Raw genomic sequence first — 16,126 nt, 5'->3', positions numbered from 1 at the left:
CAGAAAACTTCAGAAGCTAATAACTATTGGAAGGAGTAAGATTTTTTAATAGAAGTAATCAGTTTAACTTTCCGGAGCCAGTTGATATATAAAAAAAAGTTTTTGCCTGGAATACCCCTTTAAGGATACCCATTTGCTGTCCATTATTGGCCAGCTTGAATGGAAATCTTGCTATTCCTGGCTCACTATGGATATTGAATCTTTGTATTCATTATTACCACATACCCTTTCCATACAAGCGATATCTGACATTATGGATTTATTTTGTAATTACAGTCCCAATTTAAAAGCATTTACATTGGAGATATTACACTATATTTTATTAAATATATTTTTTTCATGTTTGAGGATCAATTTTAGATACAAAAAACTTTTGAGTGCTATTAAAACCTTTTTGGACATTCATTTCATCCAAACTCATACTTTGTTGGACCAGTGCCAAAAAAGAGCTTGAAATTAGTTTGCTTGAACTAATTTAACCTGATAACGACCGAGAACGAGTATAGACGTCCTGTTTGGTGGCCGTTCCGGCACCAGAACGTCTATACTCGTCCTTGGTAACACACAGTCGGGACCCTGCCGCACTGCCGGGAATGAAGTAAACTTCGGTTCCGGCCGTTTAACCCTTACAGCCGCGGTCGGAAGTGACCGCGGGCTTTAAGTGTTATGACAGAGGGAGCTCCCTATGTCACCCCTGCAGCACCCCGCAGGGTGATCGCGGCTTGCTGTGTGTAATCCCCAGTGGGCGGGGACCTGCCGCACTGCCGGGGCCGAAGAAAACTTTGGTCCCGGCAGTTTAACCCTTACAGCCGCGGTCGGAAGCAACCGCGAGCTGTAAGGAGTTTTGACAGAGGGAGGGGGCTTCCTCTGTCTCTCTCCTGTAGCACCCCGCAACGATCGCAGGGTGCTGCTGGTTACCTGGGCAGCTGGGGGTCTTTACTAGGACCCCCAGGTCTGCCCTGGTTATTGCCTGCCAGGATGTGCCAGAGGCACGTCCTGATATGCTGCCTGGTAGTGTAAAACTAGCAGGCAGCATATATCTGCAATGTATTCCAAAGCATAAAAAAAAAGTGAAAAAATATGAAATAAATAAAAGTGTAAAAACATTAAGTATAAAAAAAGTGTAAAAAAAAGTGTCAAAAAAGCGTAAAAAATACAAAAAAGTGTAAAAAATTTTTAAAAAATAAAATTAAAATACATTTATTAAATATAATGAAAAATAAAAATGTATAATGTGTAGGATCACACGGCGCACATCGGCAGCATATTACGGGCTGTGGATGCCCGCCAACAATCACAATAATGAGCTCCCTGCTGCGGCTTGGTAGCTTTGTGTGTACACTCCACCGCCGGCAGTCATGAGCGGACACACTGAGCTACCCAGCCACAGCAGTGATCTCACCATTGTGACTGCTGGGGGGCATCCGCGGTGTGAAATATGCTGCGGATGCGCTCTATGTGACCCTACACTGCGTCCCGTTCACACTGCGTTTCTGCAATGTTAGAGGTATCCTTCAGCATCATGTCTAAAAAAGTGATGCTGACGTATACTGTAGCAGCTCCATTCATTTCTGAATAAGACTGCTACAGTATACATTGGCATCCCTTTTTTGACACGACAACGGACACCTATACTGCAGAAATGCAGTATGAATCGGGACTATTCACATAATGATGCCCTGAAAGCCAAATGGTGCTCCTCTCCTTTGGGGTCCTACCACGCGGCCAAGGAACCAAATATGGCCTAATTGGGGGTATTTCCAAACACGGGCCGAGCAGCTTAATAAAATATAGGGTGCATTTCTTGCAATATCTGAAGTGATTTACAAAAAATATGCCCCCCAAATGATGCATTTGTGAAAAATTGCAAATTTCGAATTTTTAACACTGACTTTGTAATAATTCCTGACAAAAAACTATGGTGTTAAAATACTCACTGTACCCCCTAGCGAATACCTTGAGGGGTCTAGTTTTTAAAATGGGGTCATTTGGAGGGGTGTTCCTATGTTCTACCACTTTCAAATTTCTGCAAACCTTGCATAGCACATAAAAAAAAGATGTACTTTTCAAATTTTCTAAATTTTCTAAATTTCAAGTTAAATTGTTAGGCTTCTAACTAATTTAAAATGTTAATTAAAAACTAAAAAATGCTGTCAAAATAAAGTAGACATCTGAAAGTATAAGTTTCATAAACTATTTGGTCAGTAAGTATAAATATATGCAACCTATTAGTGTTAAAATAGCAAAAAATCTTAATTTTTTTACATTTTTTTTACAAATGATATCGGCTTACTTTTACTATGTACATGAAGGACAACTTGTGACAAAAAAACAATGTCAGAATTATCGTGATTGGCAAAACATTACCAGAGTTATTCTCTAATAAAGACAGACATCCCCGATTTGAAAAAACAGGCCTGGTCTTTCAGGGGCGTACAGGTTTATTTGTATTGGTCCTTAAGGGGTTAAGATCAGACATTATCTTACTTTACTAATAATGCTTACCATGATCTTTTGGATTTTGGTCTTCCCCTTTTTTTTGCTCCTATGTGTATTGTTTTTTTTCTACTTCTTATGTCCTTCCCCTCTTTCATTGTGCCAGGTTACTTTTTGTTTTAAATGTATAGGGACTTTTTTTTTGTTCTTATCTGTTATGTATACAATGTTCTCACACATTTATATGCTTTTAAGTGTAAAGGTGTTTTTCACAATGTTCTGCTTTTAAAGGGTTAATTAAGTGTTTTTCACTCACCCTTGGCCCCACCGGTGAATCATCACAAAAATGTGTTTGTTAATCACTTTGCATCAGCCTAATGAAGGGTCATGTGACCTGAAACACGTTACTGCTGTCCCCGCATGTCAATATGTGTGCTTATCTACTCTTGTGTTTTAACCTCCAATAATTCTGAAGATACATCAGTGCTGGTTCCTGCTCTTTCATTGCCAGATTTGTAAATTACTTCTATTTAAAAATCGTAATAGTTTCAGTACTTATGAGCTGCTGAAGATGAGTTGTTCTTTTCTGTCTAAGTGCTCTCTGATGACACCTGTCTCGGGAACTGTCCAGAGTAGAAGCAAATCCCCATAGCAAACCTCTTCTAATCTGTGCAGTTCCCGAGACAGACAGAGGTGTTAGCAGAGAGCCCTGTTGTCAGGCAGAAAAGAACAACTCAACTTCAGCAGCTAATAATTATTGGAAGGATTAAGATTTTTTGATAGAAGTAATTTACAAATCTGTTTAACTTTCTAGAGCCAGTTGATATATAAAACATATTTTTTTCCTGAAATACCCCTTTAAGCCAAGGATCGCAAAAATAAGAAACACTGTATCCAATCTCATATACTTTCTTATTGATATGTATCATGCACATTATAATTTTTACCTGTTTTTATATGTATTTACTGGTTAAAAAAAAAGTGTTATGTAAACGTTGTGACCTGGTGACCCGGTTGTAATTACCCTGGGGCTTTTTTATACCTTGTGTGTATTCTATTTCAGTATGCCTGATAAAGAGTCCTGCTTGGACTCAAAACTTGTTGTTGCACCTTGAATAAAAAGTTTGGAATTCTTTTTTGGACATCCAGGGAGTGTGGTGTGGAATCATTTAAGAGGAAAGGCACCTGGCAAAATCCTGCCTTTGCACAGATGCTATCTGTTTATATGTCTACTGTTCGCTTAAGTGACCTTGAGCCACTCAAGAAGGATGCTGCAGCCAGCTGACCTCTGACACCACTGCGAGTCTACAAGCCCATCATGGTGTTGTGCCCACAGCACTACAATTTCTGGTAAGCAGATTTTACACTATAAGGGACATCTGCTTTTGTTTAATCCTCTGCACAAGGAGCACACCCGTTTATTCTTTTTTCTTTATACAGTTCCTGTGTGTTATGGCTTTCTTGTATTGTTTCTGAATGTTCTGAATTATTACAGGTAGATAAGATCACTAAATAACATTCACTGTTACTTCTATACTTTTAAAGCTATGCACATCCTGAAAGTTAGGAGGAGTTTATCAACTGGCATGTTCTTGCAAAATTGTGCGCTCAACATGTTTTTATTTTGCACATAGACTTTTCATTATTATCATCTAATATTATCATCTAATTTTGCACTATTTATTTTTGTTGATAAACTTTTTGTGCTCTTCCAGGGGCACACGCCAGCGCCCACACGCCCTAGAGAGCGGGGCCTGTGCGCGCTGGGAGGGCAGTGAAGGAGGACGTGGTAGGTGAGAGACAGGGGGCGCGATCCGAGAGCGGGCACGTCCAGCACCACGGATCGCGTCCCCTCTGGGAACATGGAAGCAGCGCTCGCGGTCAGCGGTGCCTACGGGGGCGCTGCATACAGAAGCATGCCGCGAGCGCTCCGGGGAAGCAGCGGGACCCGGAGCGCTCGCGGCATGCTTCTGTATGCAGCGCTCTGGTAGGCACCGCTGACCGCGAGCGCTGCTTCCATGTTCCCAGAGGGGACGCGATCCGTGGTGCTGGACGTGCCCGCTCTCGGATCGCGCCCCGTGTCTCTCACCTACCACGTCCTCCTTCACTGCCCTCCCAGCGCGCACAGGCCCCGCTCTCTAGGGCGTGTGGGCGCTGGCTCTATGAAATTTAAAGGCCCAGTACACCACTAATTGGTGCATGGCCCAATCAGTTCAAAACATATAAAAACCCACTTCCCCTTCCTGTCCTTGCCGGATCTTGTTGCCCTAGTGCCCTGAGAAAGCGTTTTGCGTATCCCAAGCCTGTGTATCCAGACCCTTGCCGTTGCCCCTGACTACGAACCATTGCTGCCTGCCCAGACCTTCTGCTACGTCCGACCTTGCTCTTGCCTTGTCCTTGTGTACCGTGCCTGTCTCAGCTGTCAGTGAGGTTGAGTCGCTATCTGGTGGTACGACCTGGGGGTTAGGCTCTGGTGAAAACCAGTAACCCCTTAGATTCTGTTCCCCTGGTACGGCCCATGCCATCACCTCACTGACACAGAGGATCCACCTCCAGTGTCCTCTCTGCATACCAGTCCGGATCCTGACAGCGTGGTTAGTGGAAGCACTGGTTGCTGCACCGAATTATTTATCACTTGCACTAAAATTATTTTACACTCAGTGTTGTCTCTTCTTTGAAGATTATTGCACACAAGTAAATGTTGCCTGAGAAGTCAACCAATCCCCTCACCCCAAATCAGAATTGGCTCATTGGTTTGCATTGTGGTGTTGCAGTGCTGGGTCCCTAGCTTCAAATCCTACAAAAAACTACTTCTGAATGTTTATTTAAACCATCTTTTTGACAAGCGTAACATAATGCCTGCAAAACAAATACTGAAAGCGAAATCTTGGCATAGGTGAGAATATTTGTATTTTAACTGGCAGAGGATATGTGAAAAAGCCATTGTAGATAAAGAGTTTACTGTCATGTGCCAGGACGCAATACTAATTTTACCTTGTGCAGGATGCATTAAAAATTCTGAATATGTGATGCAATGAGTGTTTGTTTTTGTGATTCATGTAATGTGATTTCTTCCTGTCTATGAAAGAGATTAGTGAGAAAATAAAAAATAAAAATTGGCTGCGAGAAAACAAATATGTATATTTATATTGTTGACCAGTTGATCTGTTTCAAAGTTTCTTATGTAACTTTACATTTGGAATATTTGGAATCCATAAAGAATATAAGTTGACCTTGTATTAATGATGCCTTGTAACATATTTATAATGTATTTATCAAGAAAATAGTCTTTGATGTTCAGATTTTTTTTTTTTTTGCTGTTGGGTTAAAAGTCAATGTTATTTTGCCTTCAGACATTAGCCATTAATAGTTTCCAGATTTAAACATGAACATTTTTTTTTTTTGCATCAAAGTCTGAATAGAAAAAGTGGAAACGTGATTATTCCAAATGTACGTTTGGATCTGCTCCTGGATTTGAGTAAAAAACTGCATTAAATATTGTACCAAAAACTTCAAAAACTGTGGATGATTTCAGCCAAAGTGTTTTTAAATTTTGATCTAGACAAGTATGTCTGCCATCAAAAACTTCCGAGCCCCAAAGGGCTAGCTTAGGCCCTCTACTCATTTATAGCAGTCAGGCCATTGAGAGCAACCCAACAATACTGTCTCAATAGCAACCCTGTAAACAAGTGTCATACAAAAAACTTTTAAAAGTATATATTTTTGTCTACATCTGAACACAATAGATAGACAGATAACACACATCACATATTTTAAAATCTGTCATCATTCCTAAAAATAGGGCAGGTGAGTAAGCATTATTTATTTTTATTTTAAAATTCCTAAAAACTATTAATAATTAAATATTATTGAAGGGAAAAAAAAGTTTTTAAATTGGTGTCAAGTATAGCCCGTACATACTTACACAGTTTGCGGCACATACTTTTTTGTAAATGTCAACTTACTTTTTTAGCTACATTTACATATTTTCAAATCAAGAGAGGTCAACTATCCAAAACAGGGTGTTAAAGAGGTTATCCCACCATAACAACTTATCTTCTATACACAGGATAGAGGATAAGTGTTTGATTGGTGGGGGTCCAACTGTTGGGACACACTCAATCCCAAGAACAGGTACCTGAATTCCTATCAGAGCGGAGAGAGGTGGTCATGGTTGCTCCCAGCCATTCCATTTATACTCTAAGGGAGCTGCTAGAGATAGCTGAGAACAAAAAATACATGATTGTTTAATTTAAGTTATTTAAGAATTTTAGGGATTGTTGATGTTTTTGATTTTTATTTTCAATTGTACTATCTATATTTTAAAATAATCCTGAAATCTTTCAGTTTTCATTGTGGCTACTAAGCCTAATAATAGGCTGACACTTTCTGTTCTGTACAAAAAAACTTTTAGGCAGTCTCCTCCTAATCATCACTACAATGAAAGGTGACCCCAGTTTATATAACATAGAATTATACAATTCACAATAGATTATGGTCACAGCTCACATCGCCCCTTCATCCACAATGACCTCTGTACAGGTCGTAGAACATTTTTAGAAAACTATCCCATAGAAGTCAATGAGTGGGCTCCAAACTATTATCTTCTTTGTCCTTCTACCTTCTGTGAAACATATCTCTAAATGTTGTTAACCAAAGAAAGCAGAAGCTTAAAGGGGAATTCCAGGCAAAAACATCTTATCCCCTATCCAAAGGATAGGGGATAAGATGTCTGATCACTGGGGGCCCACTGCTGGGACCCGCCGCGATCTCCCTGCAGCACCTGCATTCTATGCTGAGCTGCGTCTCCAGTTACGGAAACCAACGGGCTTCCAGGACTGGGGACGTGATGTCATACCATGCCCCCTCCATTCATGTCTATGGGAGGGGGTGTGATAGCTGTCACGCCCCCTCCCATAGACATGAATGGAGGGGGGGTGGCATGACGTCACGTCCCCAGTCCCAGAAACCCTGAGGTTTCCGAAACTGGAGACGTAGCCCCGCATAGAATGCGAGTGCTGCATGGAGATCGCGGTGGGTCCCAGCAGCGGGCCCCCCGCGATCAGACATCTTATCCCCTATCCTTTGTATAGGGATAAGATGTTTTTGCCCGGAATACCCCTTTAATATTGCTGCCCACATGCTAATAGACAAGAAATGACATTTCTGGCTCTGCTCAGTAAAAAATTATCTGGGTGACACATAAGCCATAAACATTTATAGAGTTACAACATATTTAAACTTGCCTTCTGTACACACATTTACACAGGCACCAGCAGCTTTGTGAAAAAGAAATGATGACTGATTTAACTTATATACCTATAGTAAGGTTCACTAACAATACTTCTGTTTATCCTTAGCTCCACCTTATCCATTGGAACTCTACTTTATACAGGAACATAGAGGAAGCCTTAGGCCAAGTACATGGGATTGCTATAATTTCCTTATTCGTACAGGTAACCATATTTTCTTTCCTTTTAGCTATTTAAAATTAATTAACATAAACTTACCGTACTGTGACTTACTGAAGTAGAGTATGATGCTCCATGAAAGTAAGCTGCAGGGCAATATACCAACATGATAATGACCTCAAACAACTCCAAGATAACCGATGCCTCGATGTCGTCATGGAGGAGTGGAAGAGGACTCCAGTGACAACCTGTGAAGCTCTTGTGAACTCCATGCCCAAGAGGCTTAAGGCAGGTCTGGAAAATAATGGTGGCTACACAAAATATTGACATGGGCCCAATTTCAGCATTTCCACTTAGGGATGTAGTCACTTTTTGTCCAAGGTATAGACATCAATGGCTTTGTGTTGAGTTATTTTGAGGGAATATGACATTAAAGAGGTACCAATTCAAATCAATTGGTACCAGATTTAAACAGATTTGTAAATTACTTCAATATGAAAATCCTAATCCTTCCAGTATTTATCAGCTGCTGTATACTACCAAGGAAGTTGTGTAGTTCTTTTTAGTCTGACCACAGTGCTCTCTGCTGACATCTCTGTCCATGTCAGGAACTGTCCAAAGCAGGAGAGGTTTGCTATGGGGATTTTCTCCTACTCTGGACAGTTCCTGAAATGGACAGAGGTGTCAGCAGAGAGCACTGTGGTCAGAGAGAAAAGAAATTTAAAAAGAAATGAATTTCGTGTGGAGCATACAGCAGCTGGTATGTACTGGAAGGATTAAGATTTTTAAACAGAAGTCATTTACAAATCTGTTTAACCTTCTGGCACCAGTTGATTAAAAGAAAAAATTTCCACAGTAGTACCCCGCGAAAATAAACAAAATAAAACAAAGTACATTTAATATTTCTTCATCTGTTGGTTACTCTGCTGTCACGTATGTTGTATAACAGCTGTTTTATTCATTGTTTCTCCTTTGTGTTTTAGATAGGAAAAGAACACATAGGCTTGAAAGTCATAACAGACATTCTTGAGGATATCCAGTATAAAGTGAGTCTTTGTTTGACAAGCTTAGCATATGTCTCATGCAAACAATACATGAGGTACGCAGTTTAACATATATTTATCGCGTATGCTAAAATTACTCCATTGTTTTCTTTGACAACATAGTTGACTTTGTCTTGAAACCATTTTGTTAAATAAACTTTCCAATAAGGAATTATAAATATCCTACACATATTTCTGTAACCATAGCCAAAAAATGCTTTTAAAGGGGTACTACCGTGGAAAACTTTTTTTTTTTTTTTTAATCAACTGGTAAAGGTAAAGGAGCAGTAGTTGTAGCATTACCAGATCTTTTACTCTGTAATGGCACAAATGGATCATGGACATTGAGTTGTGTAACTTGGAGTCCAAAGAATTTTTTAATAACTAAAATTATGTTGTCAAAAAAAAAGCCCTGGGAAATCAGAGTGACATTTGAAGGTGCAGAGAGTAGGTTCTTAAAGGGGTACTCCAGTGAAAAACAAATCTTTCAAATCAACTGGTGGCAGAAAGTTCTACAAATTTGTAAATTACTTCAATTAAAAAATGTTTTATCCTTCTAGTACTGATCAGCTACTGTAAGCTCCAGAAGAAGTTGTGTAGTTCTTTCGAGTCTGACCACATTGCTCTCTGTTGCAACCTCTGTCCAGTACATGCAAATACCCATAGCAAACTCTCCTGCTCCAGACAGTTCCTGAGACTTGCATACATTTTCTATGCCTTAATGTGAATTCTTATTTTTCTGTATAGTGGCAGCAGATTTACAATGAACAATTTTGGTCTTGCTCGTGTATGGTTGTTCATGCTAAACACAAGCAAAGTTCTTGCATTTTTACAAGCACTTCTACATTCCACTTTAAATCTTTTCTAAGCAGTTGTCTGATGAAGGTCAAATAAATTGAGAACTTTTACCATAAATCAAATCTATATGAAAATAAAGAATTTACACTGAAACATGGAAAAAATAGCATGTGCAAGTTTATTCTATTTGTCCTTCATAGTCAGTCAGGATAATTATAAATATAGGTTATAGTCAATGCTTGGTCTGGTCACTTCTGACCAGCCTTCCATAAAAATGCTGCACCCCAAAAGTGTTGGTGTGTTTTGCAAACCTAAGTAAGTGTTCCTTGTACATATACAGTGGTCCCTCAACATACAATGGTAATCCGTTCCAAATGGACCATCGTTTGTTGAAACCATCATATGTTGAGGGATCCGTGCAATGTAAAGTATAGGATAGTGGTCTACAACCTGCGGACCTCCAGATGATGCACAACTACAACACCCAGCATGCCCGGACAGCCAACGGCTGTCTGGGCATGCTGGGAGTTGTAGTTTTGCAACATCTGGAGGTCCGCAGGTTGAAGACCACTGGTATTAAAGGTTGTACTCACGTGTCCCCGCCGCTCCGGACCGTCACTGCTCGTCACCGCTGCCCTGGATGTCACCTTCCATCGCTGTTGCCGCGTCCCCCGGGGTGTCCCCGACGCTCCGGCAAGGCCTCTGCTTCCCTGGCATCCTCGCTCTCCATCGCCGCCATCACGTCGCTACGCACACCACTCCTATTGGATGATGGGACGGTGTGCGCAGCGACGTGATGACGACGATGGAGAGCGCCGACGATGCAGGGATCCCGAAGAGGACGCGCCGAAGCCCCGAGGACAGGTGAGTGATCGTCAGCGGACCACATGGGGCACGGTAAACAGCTATCAGGTGGCAGCTGAAGCAGTCTGCGCCACTGGATAGACGTTTATGCGATGGCCCCGACATACAAAAACATTGTATGTTGATGCTGCCTTCAACATGCGATGGTCTCTGAGAGGCCATCGCATGTTGAAATTATCGTATGTCGGGGCCATCGTAGGTCGGGGGTCACTGCAGTTGTGACTTGTTGACCGTTTCTGAGTGACACTTTTTTAAGGAATCCAAAGTATGACACATCACCTTGTATGTTCTTAAAAAAAAAATTTTCTTGCTCACATTTTTTTTGCTTCTCACATTCTAAGACCCATAACTTTTTTCCACTGACAAAGTTGTATTAGGGCTTACTTATTGCGGGACAAATTGCCCATTATTTTTCATATAATGTATTACGAAGCCTGAAAAAATATATACGGCAAAACTGAAAGAAATATAGAATTGTGCAAATTTGTTGGGCAATACATTTTTCGAAGTTCAGAATACGGTAAAACTGACATACTCACTTAATTCTAGGGGTCGGTACAATTCCAATTTAACGTTTTCAAAAAAAATAGAAATGTGAAAAATAAAAATAAAGTGCCACCTATGGAGCTATGTTAGGGTTTATTATTTTTTTACCATGAGCTGTAGTTTTTAATGGTATCACTTTTGCGTACATGTAACTTTTTGATAACTTTTCCTTACGTTTTTTTCTGGGATGTGATGTGACCAAAAATCAGCAATTTTGGCGTTTGGAATTTTTCTTTGTGTTTACACCATTTACTGTGCAGGATCAGAAATGTGATAATTTAATATTCCAGACAGTTACACACGTGGCAATACCAAATATGTTTATTTATATATTTTTTTACAGTGTTATATTTAAAAAATGGGAAAAGGGAGGGGATTTAAATTTTTATGGGGGGGGGGGGGGGGGGATTTCTCTATATTTATTTATTTATTTTATTTTATTTTTTTTGAGCACTTATTTGGCCCCCTATTGCATTACATTGATCTATGTTATCTGTGTCCCCGTTCTTCCGCAGCAACCCATCAACATCCCTCAATTACATAGTGGAGATGCCGATGGGTCCCATAGACACCAGGGATTACCGGCATTTGATGTTGAAGTTGTGATTGCTAGTGATCAAAGCATTTAACTGTTAACAGCTCCAATGTCAGTTATTACTGGCAGATGTCAGCTGCTGATAGCAGCGGGCATCTGCCGGTTATAACGCAGGCTTGACACACGCCCTATTACCCTCACCCGACCCATAACTTACCGGTTTTTCATAGGTTAGAAAGTGGTTAAAGAGAATATATTGCCTAGACTGTTTTTACTGATTAGTGCCAGATACTGACATATGTTCTTTTTTGTATTTAGTTTAAAAGATAAGTATAAGTTTCTTTCCACGTTTGTCTGTAAAAGTTTCTTTCCATGTTTTTCATGAGGCTGGGATCAGTTTTAGATAAAACTTACAACAACCAGTACATGGATTTTATACACACACACACACACACACACATATATATACATATAGTATTACATGTGAAGGAGTTGGGGGAGGTGGGTGGTGTTGCATTAACAGAATTTAATCCCTTAAGGACCAAGGACGTATCAGTATGTCCTGAGTCCTCTCCCTTACTATAACACAGGGGCCACGGCGTGGCCCCGTGTCATAGCGGGTCAGGCCCTGCACTTAGCAACGTCCGGGACCCGTGGCTAATAGCGCACGGTACTCATCGCGGTACCGTGCGCTATTAACCCTTTAGACGCGGCGTTAAAAGTTGATCACCGCGTCTAAAGTGAAACTAAACTGCTGCCGGATAGCTCAGGGGGCTGTTAGGGATCGCTGCGGCAAAACCAAATATGTTTATTTATATATTTTTTACAGTGTTATATTTTAAAAATGGGAAAAGGGAGGGGATTTAAATTTTTATGGGGGGGGGGGGGATTTCTCTATATTTTTTATTTATTTTATTTTACTTTTTTTGAGCACTTCTTTGGCCCCCTATTGCATTACATTAATCTATGTTATCTGTATCCCCGTTCTTCCGCAGCAACCCATCAACATCCCTCAATTACATAGTGGAGATGCCGATGGGTCCCATAGACACCAGGGATTACCGGCATTTGATGTTGAAGTTGTGATTGCTAGTGATCAAAGCATTTAACTGTTAACAGCTCCAATGTCAGTTATTACTGGCAGATGTCAGCTGCTGATAGCAGCGGGCATCTGCCGGTTATAACGCAGGCTTGACACACGCACTATTACCCTCACCCGACCCATAACTTACCGGTTTTTCATAGGTTAGAAAGTGGTTAAAGAGAATGTATTGCCTAGACTGTTTTTACTGATTAGTGCCAGATACTGACATATGTTCTTTTTTGTATTTAGTTTAAAATATAAGTATAAGTTTCTTTCCACGTTTGTCTGTAAAAGTTTCTTTCCATGTTTTTCATGAGGCTGGGATCGGTTTTAGATAAAACTTACAACAACCAGTACATGGATTTTATACACACACACACATATATACATATAGTATTACATGTGAAGGAGTTGGGGGAAGTGGGTGGTGTTGCATTAACAGAATTTAATCCCTTAAGGACCAAGGACATATCGGTATGTCCTGAGTCCTCTCCCTTACTATAACAGGGGCCGCGGCATGGCCCCGTGTCATAGCGGGTCGGGCCCTGCACCTAGCAATGTCCGGGACCCGTGGCTAATAGCGCACGGTACTCATCGCGGTACCGTGCGCTATTAACCCTTTAGACGCAGCGTTAAAAGTTGATCACCGCGTCTAAAGTGAAACTAAACTGCTGCCGGATAGCTCAGGGGGCTGTTAGGGATCGCTGTGGCAAAATCAAATATGTTTATTTATATATTTTTTACAGTGTTATATTTAAAAAATGGGAAAAGGGAGGGGATTTAAATTTTTATGGGGGGCGGGGGGATTTCTCTATATTTTTTTATTTATTTTATTTTACTTTTTTTGAGCACTTCTTTGGCCCCCTATTGCATTACATTAATCTATGTGATCTGTATCCCCGTTCTTCCGCAGCAACCCATCAACATCCCTCAATTACATAGTGGAGATGCCGATGGGTCCCATAGACACCAGGGATTACCGGCATTTGATGTTGAAGTTGTGATTGCTAGTGATCAAAGCATTTAACTGTTAACAGCTCCAATGTCAGTTATTACTGGCAGATGTCAGCTGCTGATAGCAGCGGGCATCTGCCGGTTATAACGCAGGCTTGACACACGCCCTATTACCCTCACCCGACCCATAACTTACCGGTTTTTCATAGGTTAGAAAGTGGTTAAAGAGAATGTATTGCCTAGACTGTTTTTACTGATTAGTGCCAGATACTGACATATGTTCTTTTTTGTATTTAGTTTAAAAGATAAGTATAAGTTTCTTTCCACGTTTGTCTGTAAACGTTTCTTTCCATGTTTTTCATGAGGCTGGGATCAGTTTTAGATAAAACTTACAACAACCAGTACATGGATTTTATACACACACACACACACACACACACACACATATATATACATATAGTATTACATGTGAAGGAGTTGGGGGAGGTGGGTGGTGTTGCATTAACAGAATTTAATCCCTTAAGGACCAAGGACGTATCAGTATGTCCTGAGTCCTCTCCCTTACTATAACACAGGGGCCACGGCGTGACCCCGTGTCATAGCGGGTCAGGCCCTGCACTTAGCAACGTCCGGGACCCGTGGCTAATAGCGCACGGTACTCATCGCGGTACCGTGCGCTATTAACCCTTTAGACGCGGAGTTAAAAGTTGATCACCGCGTCTAAAGTGAAACTAAACTGCTGCCGGATAGCTCAGGGGGCTGTTAGGGATCGCTGCGGCAAAATTGCGGCATCCCGAACATCTGTAGGACATGAGGAGGGTCCCCTTACCTGCCTCCTGGTGTCCAATCGCCGAATGACTGCTCAGTGCCTGAGACCAAGGCATGAACAGTCAAGCGGCAGAATCATTGATCTATGTTATCCTATGGGATAATAAAGATCAATGTAAAAGATCAGTGTGTGCAGTATTATAGCCCCATGTGGGAGCTATAACACTGCAAAAAAAAATCAAAAAAAAAAGTTAATAAAGATCATTTAACCACTTCCCTAATAAAAGTTTGAATCACTCCCTTTTCCCATTTAAAAAAAAAAAACAGTGTAAATAAAAATAAAGGTAAACATATGTGGTATCGCCGCATGCGGAAATGTCCGAATTATAAAAAGATATAATTAATTAAACCGCAGGGTCAATGGCGTACACGCAAAAAAATTCAAAATTCCAACCAAAATAGCGTATTTTTGGTCATTTTCTATATTATGAAAAAATGAATAAAAACTGATAAAAAAATCTGATCAATACAAAAATGGTACCACTAAAAACCAGATCACAGCGCAAAAAACGAGCCCTCATACTGCCCCGTTAGTGGACAAATAAAAAAGTTATAGGGGTCAGAAGATGACAATTTTAAACATATACATTTTTCTGCATGTAGTCATGATTTTTTTCCAGAAGTACGACAAAATCAAACCTATAAGTAGGGTATCATTTTAATTGTATGGACCTACAGAATAAAGATAAGGTGTCATTTTTACTGAAAAATGTACTGCGTAGAAACGGAAGCCACCAAAAGTTACAAAATGTCATTTTTTCTTCAATTCTGTCGCACAATGATTTTTTTTACGTTTCACCGTAGATTTTTGGGTAAAATGACTGATTTCATTACAAAGTAGAATTGGTGGCACAAAAAATAAGCCGTTGTATGGATTTTTATGTGCAAAATTGAAAAGGGTTGTGATTTTTAAAAGGTGGGTCCTTAAGGGGTTAATGCATCCCCTTCCAGACTGAGGTGAACTTGATAGAGACTGGTCCTGGGTGGTCACTTACTCTTGCCTACCCCTCATTCCTGTCCTGTCTTATGACCTGACAGAATTACTACATTTTAAACCAGGCATTGGCATACATTATTGCTCAAATGTACGCTTGCTCATAGCTACCGTAAATTTTAGTCCAATAGCTCAAGGACAGCTATATGCGCCAAATGTAATACATCTGGGTCATCTTATGCCAGAGTTCTTTTGATTAGGACTGGCATGTTTACATTCCACTTTGAATATAAGGAGGTTGCAAAAAATGTAGCAGATAGAAGATGATGTCATAAAAGAAAACCCCATTAAGAATGTTTGCCCCTATGGGCCCCACTATTACTTGTTGCATCTTGCACAGTATATAAATACAATCATCATCATGGCTCAGCCCAGATTTGCTAAAACAGATTAGTTTTACAAAATAAAACTGTACAGAGTTTGCCATTTATCTACAAACCAGAAGAAATTAATACATTATTCTTTTTTTTCATGTGAATCAATTGCCATTAAACACACAGTAAATTCCACTCATAAGAATGTTTTATATGCTACATATTTACAAGAAATTAGACACAAAATAAAAATTATAGATATTTCCATCCTGTATCCTTGTAATAAAACAGATGAATTATTTGTCCTTGCTATCTTGCA

The 16,126-nt window shown here is 40.2% G+C and overlaps 1 protein-coding gene across 1 annotated transcript in view; it reads left to right on the top strand.

Annotated features, from left to right (window-relative positions):
• CA8 (carbonic anhydrase 8) overlaps positions 1 to 16,126 on the top strand; it is a 158,223-nt gene that overhangs the window by 88,078 nt on the left and 54,019 nt on the right. The window contains exons 4-5 of the mRNA XM_056522013.1: positions 7,797 to 7,892; positions 8,831 to 8,893. Coding sequence (XP_056377988.1) covers positions 7,797 to 7,892; positions 8,831 to 8,893 — 159 coding nt within the window. The remainder of the gene's footprint in view (positions 1 to 7,796; positions 7,893 to 8,830; positions 8,894 to 16,126) is intronic.

This window comes from Hyla sarda, chromosome 5 (assembly GCF_029499605.1).
Source record: "Hyla sarda isolate aHylSar1 chromosome 5, aHylSar1.hap1, whole genome shotgun sequence".
NCBI classification, from domain to species: Eukaryota; Metazoa; Chordata; class Amphibia; order Anura; family Hylidae; genus Hyla; species Hyla sarda.
The sequence above is the reverse complement of the archived record's forward strand: the minus strand, read 5'-3'. Positions and strand labels throughout refer to the sequence as shown.